The sequence below is a fragment of the Myxocyprinus asiaticus genome, chromosome 1 (assembly GCF_019703515.2).
Source record: "Myxocyprinus asiaticus isolate MX2 ecotype Aquarium Trade chromosome 1, UBuf_Myxa_2, whole genome shotgun sequence".
Taxonomy (NCBI): Eukaryota; Metazoa; Chordata; class Actinopteri; order Cypriniformes; family Catostomidae; genus Myxocyprinus; species Myxocyprinus asiaticus.
The window spans coordinates 49,637,571-49,664,040 of NC_059344.1; the positions used below are offsets into that span (position 1 = coordinate 49,637,571).

Below are 26,470 nucleotides of genomic sequence, written 5' to 3' on the forward strand. Positions count from 1 at the left end.
TTCCTAAGGGTAAACCTGTCACTATGGGTCCTCGAAGGTTATGGACTGAATCTGATGTTACAAACCACGTGTCCCAGTCAAAGGGTGGCCACGTATCCCTCATTGCCCATTATCGATGCACAAAATCAGACCATGCCAAGTCAGTTGTAAGACCTTATGCACAGAAAAAAAATTTCCCATCTCAAAACCACCTTAGAGCTCCTGTTTTACTGCTCTTCTTGGAGGAGAACAAGGAAAGCATGGAGTGGATGAAGTATTTCACGCCCCTTTCCCACCCCAGCATAAAGACCCGCCAGTCTAGGGCGCTCCGCAGCATCGTTTCTGACATCCCTAACTACAAGCATGGGCCTAACAGTGTTTCCAAAAACCAGTGCAAGCTGCATTCCTACCGTGTGGCCTTCAAAGACCTAGGATGGGACCACTGGATCATTGCACCCCACAAGTACAATCCTCATTACTGTATGGGAGACTGCCCTCGTATTCTCCATTACGGCTACAATTCGCCCAACCACGCAATCATGCAGACATTCATCAGTGAGCTTGGCGTTGCAGATATCCCATTGCCCTCTTGTGTTCCGTACAAGTACAAGCCTATCAGTGTGCTGATGATGGAGAGTAATGGAAACATAGTTTATAAAGAATATGAAGACATGATTGCAGATTCCTGCACCTGTAGGTGACTTTGGGCTTGGGACAGACTAGGAAAAGAAATAAATAGTGCTAAATGACAATGTGAATTTGTACAAGCACAGTTAGAAAACTATTCTGTATGGTATGGCATACTGTGCAATCTTCATTTTGATTGTCTGTTGGCTTTTCTTGAGCATAACAACCATAATTCAAACAGACATTTGAATTGAAGAGAGCAATCAATTCAGTCTCAACACTCACTTAGCAACCAAACTTTTGGGGGTGTAGGTATCAATAAGTGGATCCCGAAAGGCTTGGGTCTGTAAAATGAATGAGCTACACTTACGTAATTTTTCTTTTCGTTTTACTAATTTGTCTCTATGTGTTTTGGGGTTTCTGTCTAGAGTCTAGTAAGATAACATCTTTCATAATGTATTTATGGAGGGAAAACAAAATAGTATCTTGAAAATGTTGGCACTTTATTGAAGACACTAACTGAAAAGTCTGTCCAGATAAATAAGGAAAATGGGGAAAAAATGGGATAAGAAAAAAAAAAAAGGCACAAAAGAGCTCCCTGTCTGTTGACTATAGATCAGGTCATGGATGTTGACTGATCTGACTTTTCAGAATGTGGCTCTTTCGCTTGTTTCTGCTGAAATTGTTGCTTCTTTCTGAAAAAACAAAACAAAACAAAAAACACCATTTTGCCCATTTTGGGTGGTGGGCATGGCCTTCAAAAGCAAGGGCAGAAGAGGAGCAACTGCCAATCTTTGCACTACCTCAGTGAATACAAGACACGCAGTAAATTTATGAAAGAGACTTTCATAGATTTCTTAGAAATGAATATCCATGCTACTTAAATTAACATTTTAATGTCATGATGAAAGATGATGTAATAAAAGTTATTTTGTAAAAAAGGCAATAAATGCTTTGTCATTTGTCCATTAACCTAAAGGGTGGATTTTCAGATTTAAAAGGATAGTTCACCCAAGAATAAAAATGCTCTCATCATTTACTCACCCTCATGCATCCCAGATGTGTATAACTTTCTTTCTTCTGCAGAACACAAACTATGATTTTTAGAAGAATATTTCAGCTCTGTAGGTCCATACAATGCAAGTGAATGAGTAATGTGAATCACCAATGTGAAATTTAAAGTGGAGATTGACTGAGCAGGGAGGAGTATTTATAGTAAAAAAGGACATTTCTCACCCACACCTTTCATATCACTTCTGAAGATATGGATTTAAAGGGATAGTTCATCCAAAAATGAAAATTCTCACCCTCATGAAATCCCAGGTGTGTATGACTTTATCTTCACCAGAACACATTTGAAGAAAAATAGAAAAATATCTTGGCTCAGTAGGTCTTTAAAATGCAAGTGAATGATGATTTCGCTTTTGAAGGTCCAAAAATCACAGACAGTCAGAATAAACATCATTCATTTGACTCCAACTGTTAAATTAATGTCTTCTAAAGAGACATGATTGCTTTTGGTGTGAAAAATATCAATATTTAAGTATTTTTAACTATAATCCAATGCTTCAGGAGAGGGTGGAGTCCAAGCGGACTCTCATGTGATGTATTCGCGTTGCCATGGATACTGAGGTAATCTCACGTTCTCCACTCGGTTGAGACATCCAGGATGAGCAAACAAACACAACATTGTGAATAAAGAAACAGATAATAACTGATCTAAACCAAAATCAACCAAGCTACTGTACAGCGTTCCTCCTCCTCACTTGTAAACAGCGCTGCTCTTCCGGTTGTGACTCACTTGCATCAGTTCTCGCATGTTTCAAACGGCAGTGTGATTATGTCACGTGCGCGTACCGCTGCCGACTGGAAGCATGATTTAGATTTAAAAAAAAGTACTTAATATTTATCTTTTTCACGCCAAAAGCAATCGTGTTGCTTTAGAAGTCTGTATGGAGAATGGATGAAGTTTATGCTGATTGTCTGTGATATTTGGACCTTCAAAAGAGAAATCGTCATTCACTTAAATTCTAAGTGACATACTGAGCTAAGAAATGTTTCTATTTTTCTTCAAATGTGTTCTGCTGAAGAAAGTCATACACGCCTGGGTTATCATGAGGGTTAGTAAATAATGAGAGAATTTTGGGTGAACTATCCCTTTAAGCACTGGAGTCTGATAGATTACTTAAATGCAGACTTATGTGATTTTTGGACCTTCAAATTTCTGGCCACCATTTACTTGCATTGTATGGACCAAAAGAGCAGAGAAATTCTTCTAAATATCTTCATTTGAGTTCAGCAGAAGAAAGAAAGTCATACACATCTGTGATGTCATGAGAGTGAGTAAATGATGATAGAATTTTCATTTTGGGGTGAACTATTATTTGGTCAGTAGAGGACACTCTTTCTCAGCCTTTTAAAATGTAAAGTCCTTTTCAAGTCTGTAGAAAGGGTAGTCTGAACTGACATCTGATTACCATTGACACTGATGTTATAGAGCTGGCTAGTGTACAGTGTTGGTTAAAGTTCATTCAGAACCTTATGCAAGTGTTCAGCCTATGTCTATGTTATACGAGGACAAGACCTGTTGTGTAATAGAAGAAAATAATTTTAAAAGATGGCGAAGAACTGGCAATGCATTTGCTCTTGTGTATTTTGGACACTTATAGAAAACTTGCACATTTTTAACAAGAGCTCATCATAAAGCTTACAACAAAAAACGTCATTTAAATATTATAAAATGTAATATTTACTTTTTTAGAATATCTGACCTTTCTTGATAACTTTCTTTGTAGGTATAAACATAATCACTACAATTGTAGCATCCACACATAGTTGCTCACTAGTATGTAGTGTTCTGTTTCCAGCCCAAGATATTTAGTAGGTGCTATGGCATCTTTAGACAGGACCTGCCATGCTTATTAGACATATGTGTACATTTTAGCTTATCTTTGTGATGTAGTCTTTCAGTCTATTGTGCATAAAAACATCTTGATCACATTATGTTCATGGTGTTGGCTGAGGGCAATTGCCACAGGAGAAAGTCATTTGATTTCCACCATATCTGGCATGCTCTTCATGATTTGAAACATCCCTCAACTATAGCATTATTGCTTAGAGATGTCTGCTGAAAGTATTTTCCTCATGTTATAAGACAATATTTTACTGTTTGGGGTTGTTGACATCCTGCGGGGTGACGTTTTATAGGCAACTACATCTAAAACTTCTAAGCAGAATTTTGCCAATTCTTTGATAATGCTTACATTTTTTATGACCCTATATTAATGCTACACCACTGGTCATAGTTTTAGCAGTCAGAAAGTGACTACATGATATAGTCAACCATTGTCATGCAGGTATGTTGTATTTGGAACAGTAGTTATATACATAATATATATTCTTTTTTGCCAGGGCCATTTCTAAGCATTTGGGGGCCCTAAGCAAAATCGTACTTGGAGCCCCATCAAGCCAGGTAGCTGGATTACATTCATCTCTTACCAGTGGTCTATCTGCGTTTCTCCTCTTCCTTTTTCTTTTTTCTGCTCCCGACTTCTAGGTGTGCTTCATGATGATGAAAAACTCTGAGCGTGCACATGCCTGTCACATTTAGCTACAACAATCTCCTTGCAGTTACATTCTCTCTTCCCTCTCGTGCCACAAGGGGGCACCCTATAGCTGTTTAATTGAGCCATCACAGCTGCCTAAGTTCAACGTATACTTCGGATGTCCGTGTTGCGGATCAGTACGCGCACAGCATGTGTGATGCAAATTTCAACATCAGCACAGTCTGCGTGGACTGACCGTGCATGGCCCAGATTTTCTTGACACGTGGACACAGTCCTCATCTGTGTGCATCGTTGGCACATTAAAGAGTATTACAAAGCAGTCCTAGTGGGCATGCATCGAACATGTTCATATTTGCTCATGGTCAGAATAGTATACTTTGAAAGGCAATGCGGTCGACCGTGCGTGAGCCGATCCGGAACACGCAAAAACTAAGTATACCCAGGCCTTGAGTCTTACTTGCAGCTTTTGGTATATTTAAAAATAAAAAAACAACCTTGCTTTGTGGGGTCCTTGGTGGCTCGGGGGCCCTAAGCGGCCTCTTATACTGCTAATACCGTAGCTAGAAACAGCCTTGGTATTTGCTAACCAAGAGCAACAAGTGCTAGATTATTCTGTGTGATTTCTCAATAGTGCATATTTGACTATATATATAAAAAACCAATATTAAAGCAATATCACACGAGCAGGAGTGCTGTTGGTCCGTTTATTACTACAACTTTGATTTGGCTGCAGGCCGCTCTGAGCGGTTGTAACATGAAAGACAATGAGTCCGTTTACATGCACAGTCTTACACTGATTATACTTATTATATGACAAAGAATAAGGTCATGTAAATGCCTTAAATAGTGTTCTTGTTTAAGGTCATGAATGGTTAAAGCAAATACTGATCAGCACTCTTAGATTTTTGCCCATTACCTAGATTTTGCTTTGCATGTACTGTAAACACATTTACCTGCCTTCCTAACTGATTATCCAATGTGCGTAATTGTTGTGCACATGCCAGTTTATGTTTTAACATCAAAAGAAAAACAATAAACCATTGATTTCAAAACTCATGTAAATATGATTTTCTTGCATTCTCTGAATTTTTCAAATAAGCTGATTTTTGGTAGTTATCAGTGTATTGGTGTGCATGTAAACGCGCTCAATGCTGATGTTCGCTAGTGTTTTTTTTACACTGTTTTGACGGGCATTTGTTGCCACCTACTGGCGTAAATATGTAATGTCACATTGATGAATCAAAATCCCTAGCTTTCTCCACTGCTCTCATATTGGTTTTGAATGCCACGAATACAAGCGGAGTTATAAAAATAGGCCACGTACACACTGCAGCTAAATTCGGTTGTCAGTTCACCTTTTAGTGCTTAATCCTTTTCTGTACACACACAGTTCAATAAAATACGGAAGTGACAACAGCATTCTTAAACCGAATGAACTCCTGAAAAATTGAGGTAGTGATAACCACATTTTCAAAAGTTCCATGCAGTACGAAACCGAACTGAAGAACTAGTTGTTAATGGCATGATCAGTGGCGCGTGTATATATATGAAACGCAAAATTCCATGATAGTACATTTGTGGCCATTTGAGACACACATGTCATGATGTGTCATGATGTGTCATGATGACATTTAAAAGGATAGTTCACCCAAAAATGAAAAGGTGAAAATAATTTACTCATCCTCATGCCATCCCAGATGTGCTTCTGCAAAACAAAGATTTTTAAAATAATTTTTCAGCTCTGTTGGTCCATATAATGCAAGTGAATGAGGGCATGAGGGTGAGTAAATGATGAGAGAATTTTCATTTTTGGGTGAAAATTTAAAACAGACCCTATTGACTTTCTTAATAAATTTTCCCCATCCTCATGGGGAATTAATGTTCCCTCATTGTTCCTTATTGTGAACAATTCATCAGTGGACATTATTACTAAGAAAAATTATATTTCTTCATAGTGTTTCATCAAAATGTAATTACTTACTCCACCTCTGAAAGAACCTTTTCTGCTGACGTCACCAAGCCCTCTTAATTTTTCAACCCCTCCCCTCCAACCACCTGTTACATAGAGACAACTTTTCACCTTGCAAACAATGTTTCATGTTGACTTTAATTCAGTGACAAAAATGTACTGATGTGATTGAGCCCCAGTTCAATCACTTAATTTTCCTGTCACTGAGGAACAGAGAAGTCAGAATTGAAGAGCACAGCAGACACAAATTAAAGTCTGTCTACACTGATCCACATATGTTGCCTTGTCAAATGAAGGTAGATGGTGTTCAACCAACTAAAATGAAACTGGATGGATCTGCTGAGGCCCTTTCTCCTCTTTGGCAACTGATGAGTGTTTCAGCTCCCAACGGGATAGTGTACTTTGTCTGCAATCTGTTGAGTGAGTGTCAGACGGGGACAACAATTGCTGTTCATGACCCTGAATCACTGATGGTACACACTCAATACAAGGGATTGTTAAGATCTCAATTAAATTAAAGGCTAAAGATGTAGTTATTCTTCTGGAGATAAACTCCTAAAGTGTTTTCTTTAAGACTATCAGTGGAAGGATTTTTGTTTCTTATCTTTTTCAAATGATAGAATGTTCTAGTGCTCCATAATCAAATGTTTCTGTCTATACCTGTTCAGTACAAAGGTTGGTTTTTTTTTTTTTTTTTTTTTTTTTTTCAGGATTCGTTCATACAATCAATACAGTGATTTTTGTTTATCACATTTTACTTTTTTATGATAATGATAATTTCCCTCAGAAGAGTCAATCCTGCACATTTGGACAGAGGTCTTGGAAGAATTGCACAGAAAAGCTTCTGGCTCATTAGAAACACATTGTTGGTTCTGTTCACTCCATTTAATGCTTATTACCCAACCTTGATCAATGGTTTGAAGGCCATTTATTATCAAGCTAGATTTACAGTTCAAATGCAGTTTAGTTCTTAGTGGCCTGAATCACATGCTTGGTGTCCTCCCTTTGACAACACAACTAATGCCTATATGCTTTCACCATCATCTCTGAGGGGCTAAATAAAAACAGTGATTCTGAGAAGCTCTGTAGATCCTCACATTATATTGATCAATTCGATGCTATAGATGCCTTGTTATCTAGTAGAAATTACATCATATCACATCATATGTGCCCATTTACACTACCAGTCAAACGTTTTGAAACACTTGACTGAAATGTTTCTCATGATCTTAAAAAGCTTTTGATCTGAAGGCGTATGTTTAAATGTTTGAAATTAGTTTTGTAGACAAAAATATAATTGTGCCAACATATTAATTTATCACATTATAAAACTAACATTTAATTTAAAATAAAATATCTTTATTATTTAAAATAAAAAAAATAATAAAGAAAAGCAGCCAATAAGTGCACAACATAGATGGGAACTCCTTCAATACTGTTTAAAAAGCATCCCAGGGTGATACCTCAAGAAGTTAAGAAAATGTCAAGAGTACATGTCTGCAAATTCTAGGCAAAGGGTGACTACTTTGAAGATGCTAAAATATAACACAGTTTTGATTTATTTTGGATTTTGTTTAGTCACAACATAATTCCTATAGTTCCATTTATGTTATTCCATAGTTTTGATGACTTTACTATTATTCTGAATGTGAAAAAAAAAATTATAATAAAGAATGAGTAAGCGTTTCAAAACTTTTGACCGGTAGTGTATGTAGGCAATGAAAACCCTGTTACTTAGGGTTATAAGTTGGAAGGAACCAAATCTCTTCTACAATATTGATCTAAACCACTGATTCAGTTTTTCTTTGCACTCTTGAAGAAACTTGCAGGACCTTGATAAAAAACAACCTTGAGCTCTCTGGCAATACTTTGACCAGTACAGAAGGCATGCTAAAAAAATTTTAAACAAGGTCATCAGCTTATAAAATAGTACAGGGCATTATTTGTTTGAACTGGAAATCCCAAGGTAATAAACCACACCATATCCAGTAAACACTGAGTCAATTTGAAACCTTTGTGATGAGCTGGAGCTGTGGCTCGACTCATTTCTGACCCATGTTTCCTTTGCTTTTTTTTTGTTGCAAGTTTTAAGTTTTTTTTTGTTTTGTTTTTTTAACACAGCAGGCCATCTAATCAGTCTTTGATATTAGTCTTTGTCTCTGTGCATGGGTATATAATAAATGGGAGACAGGGGAACTATGAGCTTCAAAGAAACAGGAATTTAGACCTGAAATATATGCAGGAAAAAAAAAAAAGGCAGTCATGTTGGATTCATAAGTTCTACTGTCATCATCCTCTCAGGACCCAATTAAGTAACTATTTGGTTAACAATAAATCTAAGTCTAGTGCATAGCATCTTTTATTCATTATTTTGGATTTTGTGTCAGTCACTGTACAAAATGATTTGCCCTTTAGTTATCATAACTTAAAATGTAGAGTTAGAATAACTGCCCTGGATTGACCTTGTTGAGATAATTCAATTATTCAAGTTTTTGTTGGCTGAACATGTGATAAGTTATTAAACTTAGAAAAACTATTCAGCTGAAATCAAAACTAAAAGTCAAGGGAACTAAGCACAACATGCTTGCGCATTCCAATTCCCATTATGCAGTGCAACATTAATAAATTATGTCAATAATTGTTTATAAGTGTTCACTGTTAATAAGTGTTACTCTCTTTTTTCTGCTTTTACTTTTTTGCTCTTTACTGCTTTTATTTATGCTGTTGGTTGTTGTGTTTGTTGTCACTTTCAGTTATTTGTGTAGCAATAATTCAAATCTCATCCTTTAATTTATGTGTTTGATGATTGTTATCATTGTGATTTGCATGTACAGTATTGACTATCTGAAGTCTTAATGTGATTGTGAGATCAGACATTTGTGTCTGATCATCAACTGGCCATATACCATATTATGCAGTTCATTGAACTTCTAATCAAATTGAACTAGAATGAAGTTGATTGAACTAAGAAATTCAATCATTATTTAAAAAGACATTACACTCATTTAACAAGTTATATTGTCTTAATTGTACTTTATATTCTGCTTGAAAACCTTTCCCTCTTATGTTGACAGAACTTAACATTTTGAAGCAGCACGAACACACACTTTTAAATTATTTTTTTTTACAGTTATAGATTTTTAAAAAGTCACTCAAACATAAATTAACTTTGGTGAAACTGCAGATTAAAGAGCACCCTTTCCTTATCATTGTACCCTAAAATGCAGATAAGCATGGCCAAAATATGTCTGGTTTTATCCCTCATTCTGCTCGTTCTTTCTTATCCCTTGCTTCTCAAAACACTGACTGCATTTCTCTCCCTCAGTCCCAGAGGACAGCTTATCCCATTAAGCATTAATCAAACATGTAGCAAATCTGGTTATAAAAAGGCGGAGAGATGACAGAGAGAGAAAGTGAGAGACATGAGGGAGAGGCGTCTGTTCTCTATCATGTGGGCTGGAGTATATAAGACACATCATCTCTGTAGTCACAGTTGTCCTGAACTCACTGTTACAGCACTTGTCAAATTGCACTCAGCATGCAGGATCACAGTCTCTTCAACAGGTGGGCTGTTCTAGCCTGGTGGCTGGTGTTTTTGGTGCTTGTCAAGCAGGTATTTATAGTTTATTTTTAAGATGATTTTTATATTTTGTGCTTTTTAGATTGAATTTATTCACAGCGCTCTAAAATGTTAATTTTAGCCCATTTTAGCATCCCCCTAGGTTTGATCAAATATCTGTTAGTGTGTTCTCTTTGGTAGGATACTGAAAAGATTTTTAAAAAATATATATATATTTTTTAAGGTGGTATAATTCAAATGAAAGGACTATGGAATTTACTGAAAGTTTTGTTTTGATTTACTAGTGTTTACTAATTCATTTAACTTTTGTTGATACATTCAAAATACATTTAATTGCATCAAAAAATATTTTATTTATAATTATTATGAAGACGTATGCAAGCATATTTACATATTTTATCTGCTTAATTAAATATAGCCTACATTAAGTTCTATTGGTGTAGAAATCATATATGCATTTTTTTCATGAAGGTGACCTGCAGTCCTGTGCCACAATTGGACACACCCTCAACCTCTGTACAAGAAGTTCAAAGGTCACATAAGAGAACAGTGCGAATGACCCCATTATGGAGGATCATGGGTACTAAACCTCATGGAGCCTACTGCCAGAACAACTATGAGTGCTCTACGGCAATATGCAGGTAAATGCATGGATCCTAACTCAAATATTTTATTTTACTCCCCGTAGCAATAGGTCTAAGTTGTTGTTGTTGTTTTGTTTTTTGTTTTTTTGTTTTTCTTTTTTGGACAGTGTCAGTATTGTATTTGAAACAAGAAACTGATTGCCTATTTGGTTCTCTAGTCCTGTGGTCTTACTGAAGATAATGTATGATATTTTTGTTTAACAGGAGAGGCCACTGTTCCTATAGCCAACCAATTAATTCCTAGAAAAGGAGACTCCATTATTCCTCTCTGATCTGAAGTTTTAGAGGCTGACCTGAATCTACACACCATTATGCATGTACCTAATATAATCAGATGGCAAGCTTGATTCAGTGAACGGGTCAACTGAATGTGCAATGCAGTTAATCATCAGTTAACTTAGACATATAGACAAGGCTAGGGCTGACTTTTCTAATGCCACAAAGGAGGCAATAGGTTATGTTCTGAAGCACTTCTCAGTACAGTGGATCATTGTGCTTATCATAAGGTACATCAAATGTGGACTCTCTTGATAGTGCAAAGAAAAATCAACATAAGCCTCATAACCTACATGTGCAGTGGTATTGCTCTAAACTGGAAGCATTCTTAGTGAGATTTGGATTCTGACATGGAGTGAAAATGTTTTCACACAGATTTGAGGTGGTGCAAGGAAGGTATTTATGTTTATAATGTAGAATGTTGGGCCAGTTTCCCTGAGCTCAATTATTTACAGTCATTGTCCTGGATTGTGAAGTGAAGAATGATCCTTACCACTAAAGGCTAATCTCAGGATTAAACTTGGTCCAAACCTGGATACCGGTGGGTATGCAGCATGTTACCTGGAAGCTATATATGCAAGTTTGGGCAAATGTAAGGATGCACCATGCAGTGCCTTTACTCAACCCAAATGTCACTGAGCCAAAGTTAGAGGACAGGAACAGAGAATATACAAAGGTTGCCCAATATTTATATTGTATTTAATATAGACTCCTTACAGACTCCTATTGACTCCTTTACCTGTGTTTTTTGTTACTATTTATGTTGCTATATACAAGTGTCTCATTGATAAGTCAGCCACCTTATCTCAGAACTAGGCATGGATTTAAAGTCATTTTTATTGATATTTGATGACCTAAATATTATGTTCCTTTTTCAATTTTGTATGCCTCAACAGTTCATTTCAAGTGCCTTTTATTATGCATCTGACTACAATATGTATTTCTTATGTAGCCTATTTCAGTAGACTGTAGGCTACCGTAACACTACAATCTATGTGCATGTCTCATAAGTTAATATTGGGGTTTTGAAATAAATATGTATTGTGAAATAATTAGATTTTTCTTCAATTTATTGTTTTTGTTAAGTTTGCCAACAACTTTTTAGCAGCTGTTCAAATATATATATATATATCTCTCCCTGGTTTCAGTTCAGCATATATATGCAAGACTCTGTGGTGTGATCAAAGTTAGGTGCTGAACTGATACCAGGGATCCACACACAGCAGCCATTTAGCTGATATGACAGATCTAGACTGAAAAGAGACTGCAATGCAGATTTGTTGACTAGTGTTCATATAAATCATTTTGAGATTGTGACAAACACAGACTAAAAACCAAAAACAATTATGTAAGATGATATTACTGCATTTTCTGTTTTTTATTTTTATTTTTTTTTACTTTTATTCGCACTTCTGATATCTTTAACCTATATAAACCTAGCTAAAATCCTAAATGAAAAATGTAATCATTTTAATTTGGAACAAACTTCCAGGATCACAGTCTTTATTGATCACTCAGTATTGTGTTATCAAATGTCTTCATTTTGTATTGTCATCAATTAATTTGTTCAATATAAAGATGGTCCTGCAAGTTGTCTCAAACTGACATTTTTCTTTAAAAACATTGCAGATGAAGATTTCAGAACTGAGAATCTTACGGAGTACATGATTAACTGATGACAGTGATTGTGTTAAAGAACACAAACATAGACAAGAGCTGAGAGGGGAAAAAGAGCAGGCAGGCAGAACAAACTAAGACAATTATCCTTGAAGTAAGAGGAGATAAATAGAAATGAGTGAGAATAAATGTCAATATTATTTCTCAGGATCTCATCCACAGTGATCTGTGAATAAGAGAGCTGTGGTTATTAGACTTCTAGACTGTGGTTATAAGTTTGATGGAGTGATTTTCCCTTTCTTTCTGAGGAAAACAGCTTTAGGTTAAGGGAGGAAATGTATGCCAGTTTCTGATATTCAGTAATGAAGTCACTGTCATTATTTAAATCCCTTGAAAATCTGGGGTTATCCTTAAAGAACTATCACATACTTTGTCTCTAGAGTAAACAAGATAGCCATGGAAAAGCTCAAGGTTATTTTAATCACACATTTTTTAAATATATTTCTGTAACCTTCACAGAATTTACAGGTATCACTTGTTTTTCTTTTTTACTTCAACTACTTTTAAGTAAATTAAAATGGATAGTTCACCAAAAAATGAAAATTCTCTCATCATTTACTCACTCTCATGCCGTCCCAGATGTGTATGACTTTTGTATGAGATAAAGGTATACTATGATTATATGCTGCCACTAGGTGGACATGAGTGAGACAGATAGAAAACGACTCAAAAGTGTCACCATAAAATGTTCCTCAATGATATCAGTGCTTTAAAAAGAAAAGTAAATATACAGTTGTCCCAGTCTTTTCAAAAAGAAATAAGTTTGGTTGTTTTAAATAAATAATAAATAAATCAGTAGATACATTGTTCAAAATTAAAACAAAGAGCGTTTGGACACTTTATGGTTGTCAAACTTTGTGAAACATGTCATGTCCATTAATATAATGAACTACACCTGTGGTAACTTAAACTGACTTCTAAAATGAATTTGACAGTAGTTAGTAAAAAAAGGAATTGATGAATAAATAAATAAATAAATAGGAGGGCATTGCATCTAGTGTTGTTGTGACTCTAATAGGCGAGGGGAAGAACTGCATTAACTATATGCATGTAAAAGGCAACACAACTGTCGTATGCATTTGAACACAGGTCGACGTAAGGAACATGACATCCCCTTGGACTATTTGTGCTTCAGTACTTGAGCTGAAAGCATGCATTAATATGACCATTCAATAGTTTATATCCTGTCAATGTAGGAGGATAAACGATCCGTAATTTTTATACAACATTTATCCAAAAATGTTGAATTTTTCAGGGTTTTTGTCGCCGGAGTTGTTTTGAAAAGACAAAAGTTCCTCCCAGCTGGACTGCAACTGGCTTCAGAATAATCGTGACAGATCGAGTCAGTGTGTATGAGACCATTTCACTTTTCTTCCGGATTTTGCCCCTATGCTATATCTAAAAGTTTTCCATTACATGAGCTAACAGTGTGTGTTTGGCCATGCAGCGAGTGCTGCTTGTCTCGAGCTCGTTAAAGGCACCATGGAGCCATTTGGCAACTTTTGTTTGGTGTTGTTGTCCAGTGATATAACCGATATGTTTATTTCAGAAGGATGTTAGAGGTTCTTGAAGCATAAAGGACTTTCACAAACTCTATAGTAACTAAAATGAGGATTCGCAGCAATTCTGGGGTTAAACTTGACAACTATGCACGAATAGTTCACCAGACTATTCTGCATCACCAATTGAGTGTTTTCATTTCCATACTGACTTTTCAAAACTGTTAAATGCCTTACAAAATAGCAATTTGTCTATCCATTAAACCTGTGCTTTCAGGGGGCCTGAGTAGCTCAGCAAGTATTGATGCTGACTACCACCCCTGGAATCGCGAGTTCAAATCCAGGGTGTGCTGAGTGACTCCAGCCAGGTCTCCTAAGCAAACAAATTGGCCCGGTTGCTAGGGAAGGTAGAGTCACATGTGGTAACCTCCTTGTGTTCGCGATTAGCGGTTCTTGCTCTCAGTGGGGCGCGTGGTAAATTGTGCGTGGATCGCAGAGAGTAGCATGAGCCTCCACATGCTGGGAGTCTCGGCGGTGTCTATCTCAGAAGCAGAGGCAACTGAGACTTGTACTTCATCACCCGTATTGAGGTGAGTAACCCCGCCACCATGAGGACCTACTAAATAGTTGGAATTGAGCATTCCAAATTGGCGAGAAAAGGGGATTAAAAAATTGCTTTGTTTATTTTTATCTTTAAGTTCCTATATTTAGACCACACTTTCGATCTGCCACCAGTTATATGTATATATATATATATATATATATATATATATATATATATATATATATATATATGTGTGTGTGTGTGTGTGTGTGTGTGTGTGTGTGTGTGTGTAATATGCATTATTATTAATGCAGCATATTGTTATGCATCCAACGTATTACAATGTTGTGTGTTACAAATCACACCTACTGTATATAAAACATCTACATGTGTACAGTATATGGATATCAATATGTGTTTGTGTTTATGTTGTAAAGTTAATGCTTATGTATGGATAAGCCTAATGGCATATTACTTTAAGTTTAATAGCACTTTCAGAGCAGATTAATCATGTAGCTTTTAATAATTTTAACAAGTTGTGTTGGTAACTTGTAGGACCCAGTGACCGGTCAGTTGCCAGCAAGCAAAGAGCAGCCTGATGCCTGGGTGAGGGACAATGTCTACAGCATCCTATCTGTCTGGGCTCTTAGTTTGGCTTACAGGAAGAATGCAAACTGTGATGAAGACAAGGCTAAAGCCTATGAGCTTGAGCAGGTAGAGACTAGGATGGGACACATCCATTTTTACATTTGTTCACTATAGAATGTCTTGGTATTGCTTGATGAATGAATTTTCAGAGGTCCAACTGATGGAGTGTCAGTACTCTGCTTTTAGTAGTTCAGTATGGATTTCCAAATGTCCAAATAATTTGTTCATGAGGTCATATACATTTTGTGTTTGTGGACCTACAGTACATGTCTTAAAATCAACTGGCGTACAGACTGGCTTGTGGGATGAAGTTATCTTAAACTATCTTAAAGGAATAGTTCACACAAAATATTCACATTTTATTGTACATGTTTCTTAGAGAAATGTCAAGTATTGTTTCTGGCCCTGTATGTGTCGTGTTTAAGCTGCCTCTTTTACAGAGGGCTCATGAGTGTCATGTTACTTTTTCCTGTGCTATTAAACGAGGAGCAGAAAAGGTCAGAGTTGGGCCTGTGTTCCAAGTGTTGTTTTGGAGGGTGACTGTGTGTCTTGATCTCTTTTCTTTGTCTCTCTCAGAGTGTGGTGAAGTTAATGAGGGGACTGCTTCAGTGCATTATGCAGCAGGTACTGTCATTTATCCTCACCCACCACACTGTATAAAAGCTACGGTAGTAAGATATACAACAGCCAGACCTGGCATTACATACCAGAATATGACTTATTATGTGTTCCCTTTCTGTTTCCTGCCTAGGCCAATAAGCATGCATGGATATACTGTAAATACAATGCACATACACAAATATGCAATCTATCAGTCTCTGTCTCACAAGAACACACTTTGTGCATGTGCACAGAACAGATTACCACTTTTTCCAGCTTGTATTATTTGAAGTGCTATCTTGTCTGTCTCTCACATTTTATTGCCACAGCTGGACAAAGTGGAGAAGTTTAAGGATAGTAAGAGCACGATGGACAGCATCCACGAAAAGTGCAACACTCAAACCTGTGCTACTGTCGTAGGTGACCGGGAATGGGGGCATCTCCAGCTTGATGCTACCTCCCTCTACCTGCTCTTTCTGGCTCAGATGACTGCCTCAGGTACATCAGGAGTTGCTCAGAGCTGGCCTGAAAGACACTTGAGACTCTTAGAAGAGAGTCAGCCAGACCTCCCTTTTCTTTTTTTTTTCTAAAGAAGGAGGTGGTTTGAGGCGCATTCCATTCGAAACTCTGACAAGTGTAAATGCATCTGGCTGTTCAAGTCACATATGTAAAATGTACTTCTCCCAAACAGCGCTAGGTCAGCACAGGGAAAATGCTAAATTTTTAATAACCGAGTATCTGCAAAGGGATCGCGTCGCACAATACATAATAACAAATTAAGAAACGGATGCACATTGTAGGAGAGACAGAAATTATTTTCTTACTTTATTTGATGCAGAATGCTGATGAAATTGAAACTAAACACTGACAATGAGCACAGCTGATGTACATGTACATATCTAAATTATGACAAACTCCAAGGGGAAAAATACACAGCACACACACACACACACACACACACACACACACACACACACACACACACACACACACACTCACACACTCACAGACACACAGATACACAGATACACAGATATTCGCGCGTGGGACAAAGTCACTTAGAATCAAATTATAAATCACATCTTTTAAATTCACTACCCGGCAATAGCATAATCATGGAAGTGAACTCTGTTTTATTTGCATATAGTGCAGAAATTGAAGAACAGATTTATATCTGTTTGGCGGAGATAATTTGTTGTGGCAAAATATAAATGGAATGTGCTTATTCAGTCGGACAGTCTGACCTGATAGATCTGATCAGTTATGATCAGTAAAAATGCATGAAGTGAATAAGTGTAAATACCCCCTTATTTAATTTTAGTCTGTCTGTTTTTAAAGCGATAGTTCACCTAAAAATACAAATTCTGTCATCATCTGCTCACTCTTATATTATTCCAACCCCTAACTCAACTTTCTCGGGTGGAACACAAAAGGAGATGTTAGGCAGAATGCATCAGTCACCATCACTTTCATTGTATGGAAAAAGGTGTGAATGGTGTGAATGGTGAATGGTGACTGAGACTTACATTTCTCTTAGCATCTCCTTTGGTGTTCCACAGAAGAAAGAGAGTCATACTGGTTTGGAACATCATGAGGGAGGGTAAATGATGATGTTCATTTTTGGGTGAACTATCCCGCTATAGCAGTCAGTGGCATAACTACAGGGAGGGCAGGGTGGGCAGCTGCCCTAGGCCTGAGGTGAGAGGGGGCCCGCAATGGTCGACCAAAAGAAACCATAAAAATGACCGCGGTCCCGAGGGGTGATGAAAAACGACCAAGGCCTCCAAGGAGGGGGCCCTACAGTTTCTTTGCACTGGGGCCCGCAGGATCCAAGTTACTCCACTGGCAGTGGTGCTCAAAGTGAGGGACAAGGGGAGTGTAGAACACTGCCCCGTTCTCAAATCTCATTCGCTTTCACACATTCCAAAAACTTGTGAACACAATTCATGCAATAACCAATGTGTGCACAATTTATTTTCCGTATCACTTGTTATTTACAATTTTTTATGTATTTACAGTATGTTACAGTAAATATACCAAAAATAACAGAACAATGTTGTCCTATTGACAAAAATTTCATTCTGATAATAAAAAAAATTCAAGTGTGAATGGTATTCAGCAAAAAAGTGACAACTGAAAGACATTTTCAAACACATTTTATTGTGATAAGCCATCTTTACACTGCAAAGGTGGCACAGAAGCTGCATCTAAAGTGGCATTTAGGTACATTTACAAAGACCGTTTAATGCTTCTTAGAGCAGGCATAAATCCATTTACATAGCAATATTAACTGCATAAATAATGTGACAAATGTTATATATATATAAAAGTAGAAATATGAAATAAATGAAAATATGAAGTTGTACTTTTAAATATGTAATGAAATTATGAAATGTATGCTCTATCATAACAACAACAAAGTTTAAGGCTACTCTGGTGCTGCATTTAATTTACTGTACACAGAACTTAAGCAGCATCAGAACTGCCTTTAATACTAGGGGCTGAGATGAATTTTTTCTTGTTTCAAACAGGGGCGTGCCTAAAACAATTGAGAACCTGCTTTACAGAGTTGCTGTATATTGGTACCTGATTTTTTCTCACTGATTTTTAGGATTATGGGATGTGGGTGAGAGGAGACAAAACAAAACAGGGGATCTCTGAGCTCAATCCCAGCACCATCAGCATGGCTAAAGTGAGTCTGCCAAAGCAAGGGAAAAAACAGAAGTGTAACAAATCAAATCTCTGTTTGTATGTCTCTCTCTCTCTCTTTCTCTCTCTCTCTCATTCATTCACACTCAGTTGCTTACACATCAGTTCATCATTTCCCTCTGAGCAGCTGAGAATTCTCAGACTGCCATGAAAGGGGATTATTCATGCCTTGCACATGTGAATATTCCCTATGAATGTCTCTGATGCACATGACCTAATGTAACCTCAGTATGGTCTCTCTGTTATCAATGCTCTTTCCCTACATTCCCTGGCAACTTAAGTCATTTCTATTTGTTCCTCTTGTGACACTTTACTCACAGAGGAATGTGCTGGATGTTCTTTCCCTGTCACAGAACAGAAAACTGGCCTTTAACCTCATTTAAATTCACTGACAAAGACTTAACTGCAGTATACTGACAATAGTGATCACATTCTTATTAGTCTAACACTATTTTGAATTAGAAAAATGGGTACTGTAAACTCCATATCTGCAACCCTGAATTACTCTGAAAAGTGAGTGTGTAAAGGGAGGGGGCACATCAGAAAAGTTAAAAGTTTGGCTCATGAATATGAATCACTTGACGTGACATTTGCCTAACAGTCCAAACTGATTTGTTAGTTATATTTGTAGATAGATGCGTAAGTGGGCGCTAGCAATAGTAGAATTACCATTTACTGGCAGCTTGCGTTCAGACCACTGCTGATGCATCCGGTAACTGACTTTTTTTAGCTACAATTGTATTTTTCAAGCTGTGTCTAAGAAAAATTGTTTTTATAGTGGTTGTTACACCCCTGCTAAGTGCTAAACATACGTGAGCTGGAACTACCAGCCTGCTTGACTGCACTGATTGGAGTGTTTTTGAAGCTGCATACCTGGACAAGCTCGCAGATACTGTAACATCATATATCAGTTTCTGTGAGGATATGTGCATTCCTACTAGGACTTATTTAACATTTAACAACGACAAGCCATGGTTTACAGCGGAACACAGGCAGCTTCGTCAGGCCAAAGGGGATGCTTACAGAGTTGGGGATAAAGTCTTGTACAATCAGGCCAGGAACACACTGAATAAGGGAATCAGAGAGGCTAAAAGAAGATACTCTGAGAAGCTGAAAAACAAGTTTTCAGCTAACGACCCTGCATCAGTGTGGAGTGGCTGACGACCTGAATGTGTTCTACTGTAGATTTGAAAGGCCCAGTCTCACACCCAACACCCACTCTGAACTTCACTTCACACAAACACCAACACCTCCTGCAACCCCCCTCCTCCCCCCTCCTGCTACTCAACCTGCACTTAAGATCTGTGAAGATGATGTGTGCCGTGTCTTTCGAAAACAAAGGATAAGGAAAGCACAGGGTCCAGATGGCGTGTCGCCTGCATGTCTTAGATCCTGTGCTAACCAGCTGGCCCCCATCTTCACCCAGATCTTCAATAGATCACTGGAGCAGTGTGAAGTCCCATGCTGCTTCAAATGTTCCACTATCATCCCCATCCCAAAGAAACCAAAAATCACAGGACTTAATGACTGCAGACCTGTTAACCTGACGTCTGTGGTCATGAAGTCATTTGAGAGACTGATGTTGGCCCACCTGAAGGACATCACTGGACCCTTTCTAGATCCCCTTCATTTTGCTTATCGAGCAAACAGGTCTGTGGATGATGCAGTCAACATGGGATTGCATCATATCCTGCAACATGTGGACAGACCAGGGACATATGCAAGGATCCATTTGTGGACTTCAGTTCGGCTTTCAAAACCATCATCCCAGCTATTCTCCGAACTAAATTACACCAACTCTCTGTTCCCACGTCTATCTGTCAGTGCATTACCAGCTTTCTGACAGACAGACAGGCAGCATTCTGTAAGAAAGGGAAATTCACTTCCAGCACCTGTACAATCAGCACTGGTGCCCCCCAGGGATGTGTGCTCTCCCCACTACTCTTCTCCCTCTACACCAACGACTGCATCACCAAGGACCCCTCTGTCAAGCTCCTGAAGTTTGCAGACGACACTACTGTTATCGGCCTCATCCGAGATGACGATGAGTCTGCATACAGAAGGGAGGTTAAACAGCTGGCTGTCTGGTGCAGTCAAAACAACCTTGAGCTGAACACGCTCAAAACGGTGGAGATGATTGTGAACTTTAGGAGGAACAACCCAACACTGTCCCCCCTCACCATTCTAAACAGCACTGTGGCAGCAGTGGAGTCATTCAGGTTCCTGGGCACTACCATCTCACAGGACCTGAAGTGGGAGACCCACATTGACTCCACTGCAAAAAAGGCCCAGCAGAGGTTGTACTTCCTTTGCCAGTTGAGGAAGTTCAACCTGCCACAGGCGCTGCAGATACAGTTCTGCTCAGCAGTCATTGAGTCTGTCCTCTGCACTTCAATAACTATCTGGTTTGGTTCAGCTACGAAATCGGATATCAGAAGACTACAAAGGACAGTTCGGACTGCTGAGAGGATTATTGGTTGCCCCCTGCCCTCCCTTCAAGAACTATACACTTCCAGAGTGAGGAAAAAGGCTGGAAAAATCACTCTGGACCACACTCATCCTGCCCACTACCTTTTTGAACTGTTGCCTTCTGACCGACGCTTCAGAGCTCTCATAAACAGTTAAAATGTCCCCTTTGATCAATAATTAATGTGCAATATACAGCTTTTATATTATAGTCTTTTTATATTATCCAAAACATCCTACCTCTTCTGCCATTACATTCCCTTGCACTGTACATAACCAATTTGTATTTAGATTTTCACTACATATGTGTATGTGTGTGTGTATGTATGTATATATGTATATGTATGTATATATATATGTACGTATGTGTGTATGTGTATGTGTGAATGTGCGTGTGTGTATATGTATGTATATGTATGTATATATATATATTCATATATGTGTATATGTGTATATATGTGTATATGTATGTATTTATATATGTATGTGTGTATGTGTGTATTGCATACCCTGGCTGAAATTGTGAAATTTTGGCATTGATTTTGAAAATATGACTGATCATGCAAAAAACTGTCTTTTATTTAAGGATAGTGATCATATGAAGCCATTTATTATCACATAGTTGTTTGGCTCCTTTTTAAATAATAATGATAACAGAAATCACCCAAATGGCCCTGATCAAAAGTTATAAATACCCTTGAATGTTTGGCCTTGTTACAGACACACAAGGTGACACACACAGGTTTAAATGCAATTAAAGGTTAATTTCCCACACCTGTGGCTTTTTAAATTGCAATTAGTGTCTGTGTATAAATAGTCAATGAGTTTGTTAGCTCTCACATGGATGCTCTGAGCAGGCTAGATATTGAGCCATGGGGAGCAGAAAAGAACTCGTCAAAAGACCTGCGTAACAAGGTAATGGAACTTTATAAAGATGGAAAAGGATATAAAAAGATATCCAAAGCCCTGAAAATGCCAGTCAGTACTGTTCAATAACTTATTAAGAAGTGGAAAATTTGGGGATCTCTTGATACCAAGCCAAGGTCAGGTAGACCAAAAAAGATTTCAGCCACAACTGCCAGAAAAATTGTTCAGGATACAAAGAAAAACCCACAGGTAACCTCAGGATAAATAAAGGCTGCTCTGGAAAAAGACGGTGTGGTTGTTTCAAGGAGCACAAACTAATATTTGAAAACCAGATATTCAATGTGGACTCAGACTTTTGAACCCCACCATAAATACAGTAAATACCATGTCAACCTTCCCAACAATACATATGGAAGTGTGGTCTCTTCTGACTCCCTGCTCTTAATGTTTGCTAGGATACAGACTGGCAAGTTATCAGAGTTCCTGACCACTTCTTGTTTTGCTCATCTGAGCTTCCTTGATAGTGGTAAGACACGCTCCAGTAAAAGGGGCTGGAATGAAGATGAGGATGACAGCTACTTTGCAGGTGGTGTGCATGACCTGAACTTCAATGATGGTAAGAGGACAGAATACCTTTAAAAAGAGGGTTTCTTTATGCTAATGATGCCATCAGAAATGGTCATATACTGATGTTGCTAATCTGATATACAGTTCTTTGATGTAGAGTATTGATTTGAATGGCTCAGATTAGTCTTGTATAAGTTTGAATCATTATCAGTTTTGCCCTTTCCCCCATTTTACACTGATTTCATTTCTAGGGTATATTTTAGCTTTTCATTTTTTTTTTTAAATCTTTTGATTCTTCATCATTGGAAAAATGTTACAAATTATTTTAAGATGAACTCATTGTGCAGTTCTTGTAATGTGTTAATCTTTCCTCCAACAAATTCTGTGTCTCAGACTGTTAAACTTCCTGGTTAACTCTGGCATCTCAGACTTTTTTTCTCTACCATTATTACAAGATGTGTGACCATGAAGATTTTTGTGCCGCCTTTCATCTGTAAAAATATAATCACATTCCTCTTGAATTCAAGATTCTTGAATTATTTTATATTGGTTTGTTGCACATTTTACTCGTGTATGTGGCTGTTTCTGTGAGAAGTAGATTGAATAGCTGGGAATGAAAGCATTTTAGAAATGGAATGAGAAATCAATCAAGCTTGAATTATTGTCTACAAAAATGCACTTCGGAAAGTAGTTTTGTGCTTTGCAAACAGTTTTGAGTATGCACTGCTGTTCACTACCACCCCCCCCCCCCCCCCCTCTTTTGTTTATTTCTAGCTATTTTTCTAATTTATTTGTTTATAATCCTCAACCCTCTGTTTCTCAGAGATGGATGACCTAGCGCAGTGCCTCAACGTGGGCTCAGGGTTGAAGCAGAGGTAGGAGGACTTGGTCGCTTCAGGGCTGCAGCCCATAAGACACGTGAGATGGTATCTTTCCTGAACCAAGCCAAGGAGCTCCAAATCCACAGTGAGCTGAACCACTATCAACCACTACTTTGCTCAAACTGAACTCTCATTCAGTGAAAGGTAGTTTGAGATACATGATTTACCTTAATACAACACGTGTTTGTTGTAATGAAAATACAATGAAACTCAGTGTTGTGTGCTTGCAACACAAAATACACAAATTACCTGTTTATAACAAGCTTGTCTGTCCATTTCTACACTGGACAACCTTGACTGTTTCTTATGATCTTAAAAACCTATTGATCTAAAGGCTTATACTTGAAATTACAGATAGTTTGTAGACCAATGTTCTGTAAATTGTGCCTATTTATAAAGGTCTTTAAAAAATATATTGATTTCTTTTTTAAAAAAAAAATTATTTAAATGGAGGAAAAATGTCCAGCTAATGGGAGCTAATTTGATACTGTTTAGAAAGCATATGGCACCTCATGACCGTGGTTGAGAAAATGCCAAGAGAGTGCGGAGCTGTAATCTAGGCAAACGGTGGCTACTTTGAAGAATCTAAATAAAGATAGTTTTGATTTGTTTAGAATGTTTTACATAATTCCCATACTTCCATTTGTGTTATTTTTATAGTTGATGACTACTAATATTCTAAAATGTGGAAAATCATTATAATATGTAATGATCAATTCAGGTGTGTAGGTAGTGTATTTTCATCTGAATAATTATCTAATTTATTTGCTATCCTTTTTTTTTTTTTTTTTTTTAAGATGTGCACATGTATCTTCCCAATAAGCTTTTCCGCTCCCTTCAGCCTGCACTGAATCTGAAAGACTTCCCTGGACCACAGATGAGTCAGGTATGTGTACACACACACACAGGTTGCATTCTTTTAACAATGCTAAACAGAGGTGACAGACAGCCCTTTAAGGGCCTTGTTCAAGGGCCTTGCTCAAGGGCCCAACAGTGGCATCTTGGCAGTGCTGGGGCTTGAACCCCCAACCTTCTGATCAGTAACCCAGAGCCTTAACCGCTGAGCTACCACTGCCCCACTGAGAGACACAACCACCTCTGGACCCTACAAAGATGAAGGTAAATAGAGAGAAACCTATCTGCTCCAGGGGTGCCGTATCATGGCTGACCCTGCACTCTGACCCCAGCCTAGCTGGGATATGTGAAAAAGAAGAATTTCACTGTATATGTGCAAATGTATAATGTGTGATAAATAAAGAAAATTATATTAATTATTATTATGTAACCTGCCATGGGACAGTTATGGTGACATTGACTATGATGGTCTGGTCCAGGTGCTTTAAGACACTCAGAGCCTTCATGACCAGGCAGACATCCTGTACATCCTGTTCAAATACAAGTAAGATCCTTGTCATCTCACCCCACCCCCTATAACCTGGATTTATGATAATTATTTTGAATGAAATATGATGTGTTCTCACAGGGGAATGGGACACCCAGGTGCATGGGAAAGGCAGTACTGTCAAGAGTTTTCTGGGGGAGCTCTATGAAACAGCAGGAGACTTGCATTACTGGGATCTCATCTGCATGATCTCCAGCATACTCTACAAAAAAAGTGGTGGAACTGGACTGGGTAAAGATCTAACCACAGGCCTGTGGAAAATAAATATGCACAAATCTGCATTTTGTATTTTTCAAATACAACAAATGTTACATTAGCTCTTTTTTTGGTAGAATTGCACACTTACCTAACATTATGTGAGATTTATTATTTGTTCGTCCTTATGTAATTGTGCTGTAATTTGCCGGTGTGTCATGATGATGGTTGTGTTTGCAGGCTAGCTCAGATTTGCTGGCTCATCAGAAGCACCTGAAAATTGGTTTACCACCAGAGCCCAGGGAGACGACCATCACTGCGTGAGTTGTCATGAACACCATCAGCACAGATTGCACTGTACTGTGAGCATGTGTGTGAGATGATTATTTCTCTGCAGGCCTTTGCCTCCAGACCAGCTTGCTGCACTTATTGATCAGGCCAACGAGAACAACATCACCATCACCAATATATTAGATATAGTATAAATTATAAAAATATATAGGTTGTTAGGTCTGAATAGTAGGTTAGGAGGTTTTAAGATGTTTGTATAATGGTTAACCAATTCTGCATAAAAGACAAATCTGTGATGGTTAAAAATAATTTTAGCCATCAGTTCATCACCTCTTTGTGTGTGTTGAAGGCGAGGAGGCAACAGAGTCTGATGAAACTGAGCCCCTCGGAGTTGAAGGTTCTTCATCACATCCTGAGTGGCACAGAGTTTGGTGTTCAGAGAAGTGGTTAGTGACTGCATGAGAATTATTACATCCTTTCCTACTTACCACATGCCAGCAAGCAACATATTAGAGCCAAATTCTCCATAGTGTTGAGCAGTTAATAAATTGAACATTTATATAAATATATTGTATATTTATTTATTTTTGTGCTTGCGATATGCCATGCAACATTTAATTTGTGCTGTGTTTGTCTGGATTTGTGTGCATTTCGGCTATTTAGTTCGTTCAGTTGAAACCAGTGTCAGTCCTGTCATTTCCATCCATGAGGTCGGTAACGTTGGTGCCACCAAAAGCGAGCGGGCAGGCATCAGCAAACTAAAGAGAGACATGATGATGGTTGGTGACTACACATCCAGAAATACAGGCCAGATATTAATTAAACTTGTACTTATGTATTTTAAGAGCTAATCTAAAATTGTGTAAACGCAAAACATGCTATGTATGATGTGCTTTTTGTGTTTAATAGTGTTTACATGTTGTCATGGTCAACCCAAAGTATGGTGATGTATCAAATGAACTCTGACTCAGTCTAATGTAATCTTAAATTAAGTACGAAAAAGATGAAATACATACAAATTGACATCAGTTGCTAAATCTAGGTGGGTTAGGGTTTGTAATTTAAATACTTTGGGAGGAAACCATAGTGCACCTCAAATTTGAATCTGTATTTCACATTAAAGGAGAAATCTAAAGGTTTACACGGGTCTGCAGGTGTATGTTGAGTGTTAATTCCATGGGTGATGTGAACATAATTGTTGAAGGACACTTCTTCATGATTCATGTACAACCTTTATAAATTGACTACCCCAATTGCCGTCTGTCTTTTCCCTTTTTAGATATTTTCAGGTCAGTCCCTCAACATTGAACACATTGAGTCAGGGGTAAGAATCTATTTTATTAGACTAACTAACTGTAGTGCTCTCCAAATAAAGCCAATTTAACACCAAATGTTTGAATTATTTGATACATGTGTCTGTGCTTTAAAAAAGGGCTGACAATTTGTACTTTGATTGTGAATTGTACAGTAAGTATCAGTTTCA

The 26,470-nt window shown here is 37.8% G+C and overlaps 2 protein-coding genes and 1 pseudogene across 2 annotated transcripts in view; all 3 read left to right on the forward strand.

Annotated features, from left to right (window-relative positions):
- Nucleotides 1-680, forward strand: part of LOC127444002 (bone morphogenetic protein 15-like) — a 1,734-nt gene extending 1,054 nt beyond the window's left edge. Inside the window, exon 2 of the mRNA XM_051703131.1 lies at nucleotides 1-680. This exon is cut by the window's left edge and continues 147 nt beyond it. Within this exon, the coding sequence (XP_051559091.1) occupies nucleotides 1-680 (680 nt within the window).
- An 8,923-nt stretch (nucleotides 681-9,603) lies between these two features.
- LOC127442882 (liver-expressed antimicrobial peptide 2-like) lies at nucleotides 9,604-12,224 on the forward strand. The gene is made up of 3 exons (XM_051701177.1): nucleotides 9,604-9,754; nucleotides 10,193-10,362; nucleotides 10,570-12,224. The coding sequence occupies exons 1-3, from the start codon at nucleotides 9,680-9,682 to the stop codon at nucleotides 10,607-10,609; spliced, it is 285 nt and encodes a 94-aa protein (XP_051557137.1). The 5' UTR covers nucleotides 9,604-9,679; the 3' UTR covers nucleotides 10,610-12,224.
- A 1,701-nt stretch (nucleotides 12,225-13,925) lies between these two features.
- On the forward strand, nucleotides 13,926-25,953 carry LOC127440088 (phosphorylase b kinase regulatory subunit alpha, skeletal muscle isoform-like; annotated as a pseudogene).
- The last annotated feature ends 517 nt before the right edge of the window (nucleotides 25,954-26,470 follow it).

Bases quoted from the DNA above. Each gene is read 5' to 3' on its own strand.
- LOC127442882 (XM_051701177.1), top strand. From the start codon at position 9,680: ATGCAGGATCACAGTCTCTTCAACAGGTGGGCTGTTCTAGCCTGGTGG. The intron at 9,755-10,192 runs GTATTTATAGTT...TTTTTCATGAAG, and splicing joins TTTTGGTGCTTGTCAAGCAG to GTGACCTGCAGTCCTGTGCC. The intron at 10,363-10,569 runs GTAAATGCATGG...TTTGTTTAACAG, and splicing joins TGCTCTACGGCAATATGCAG to GAGAGGCCACTGTTCCTATA.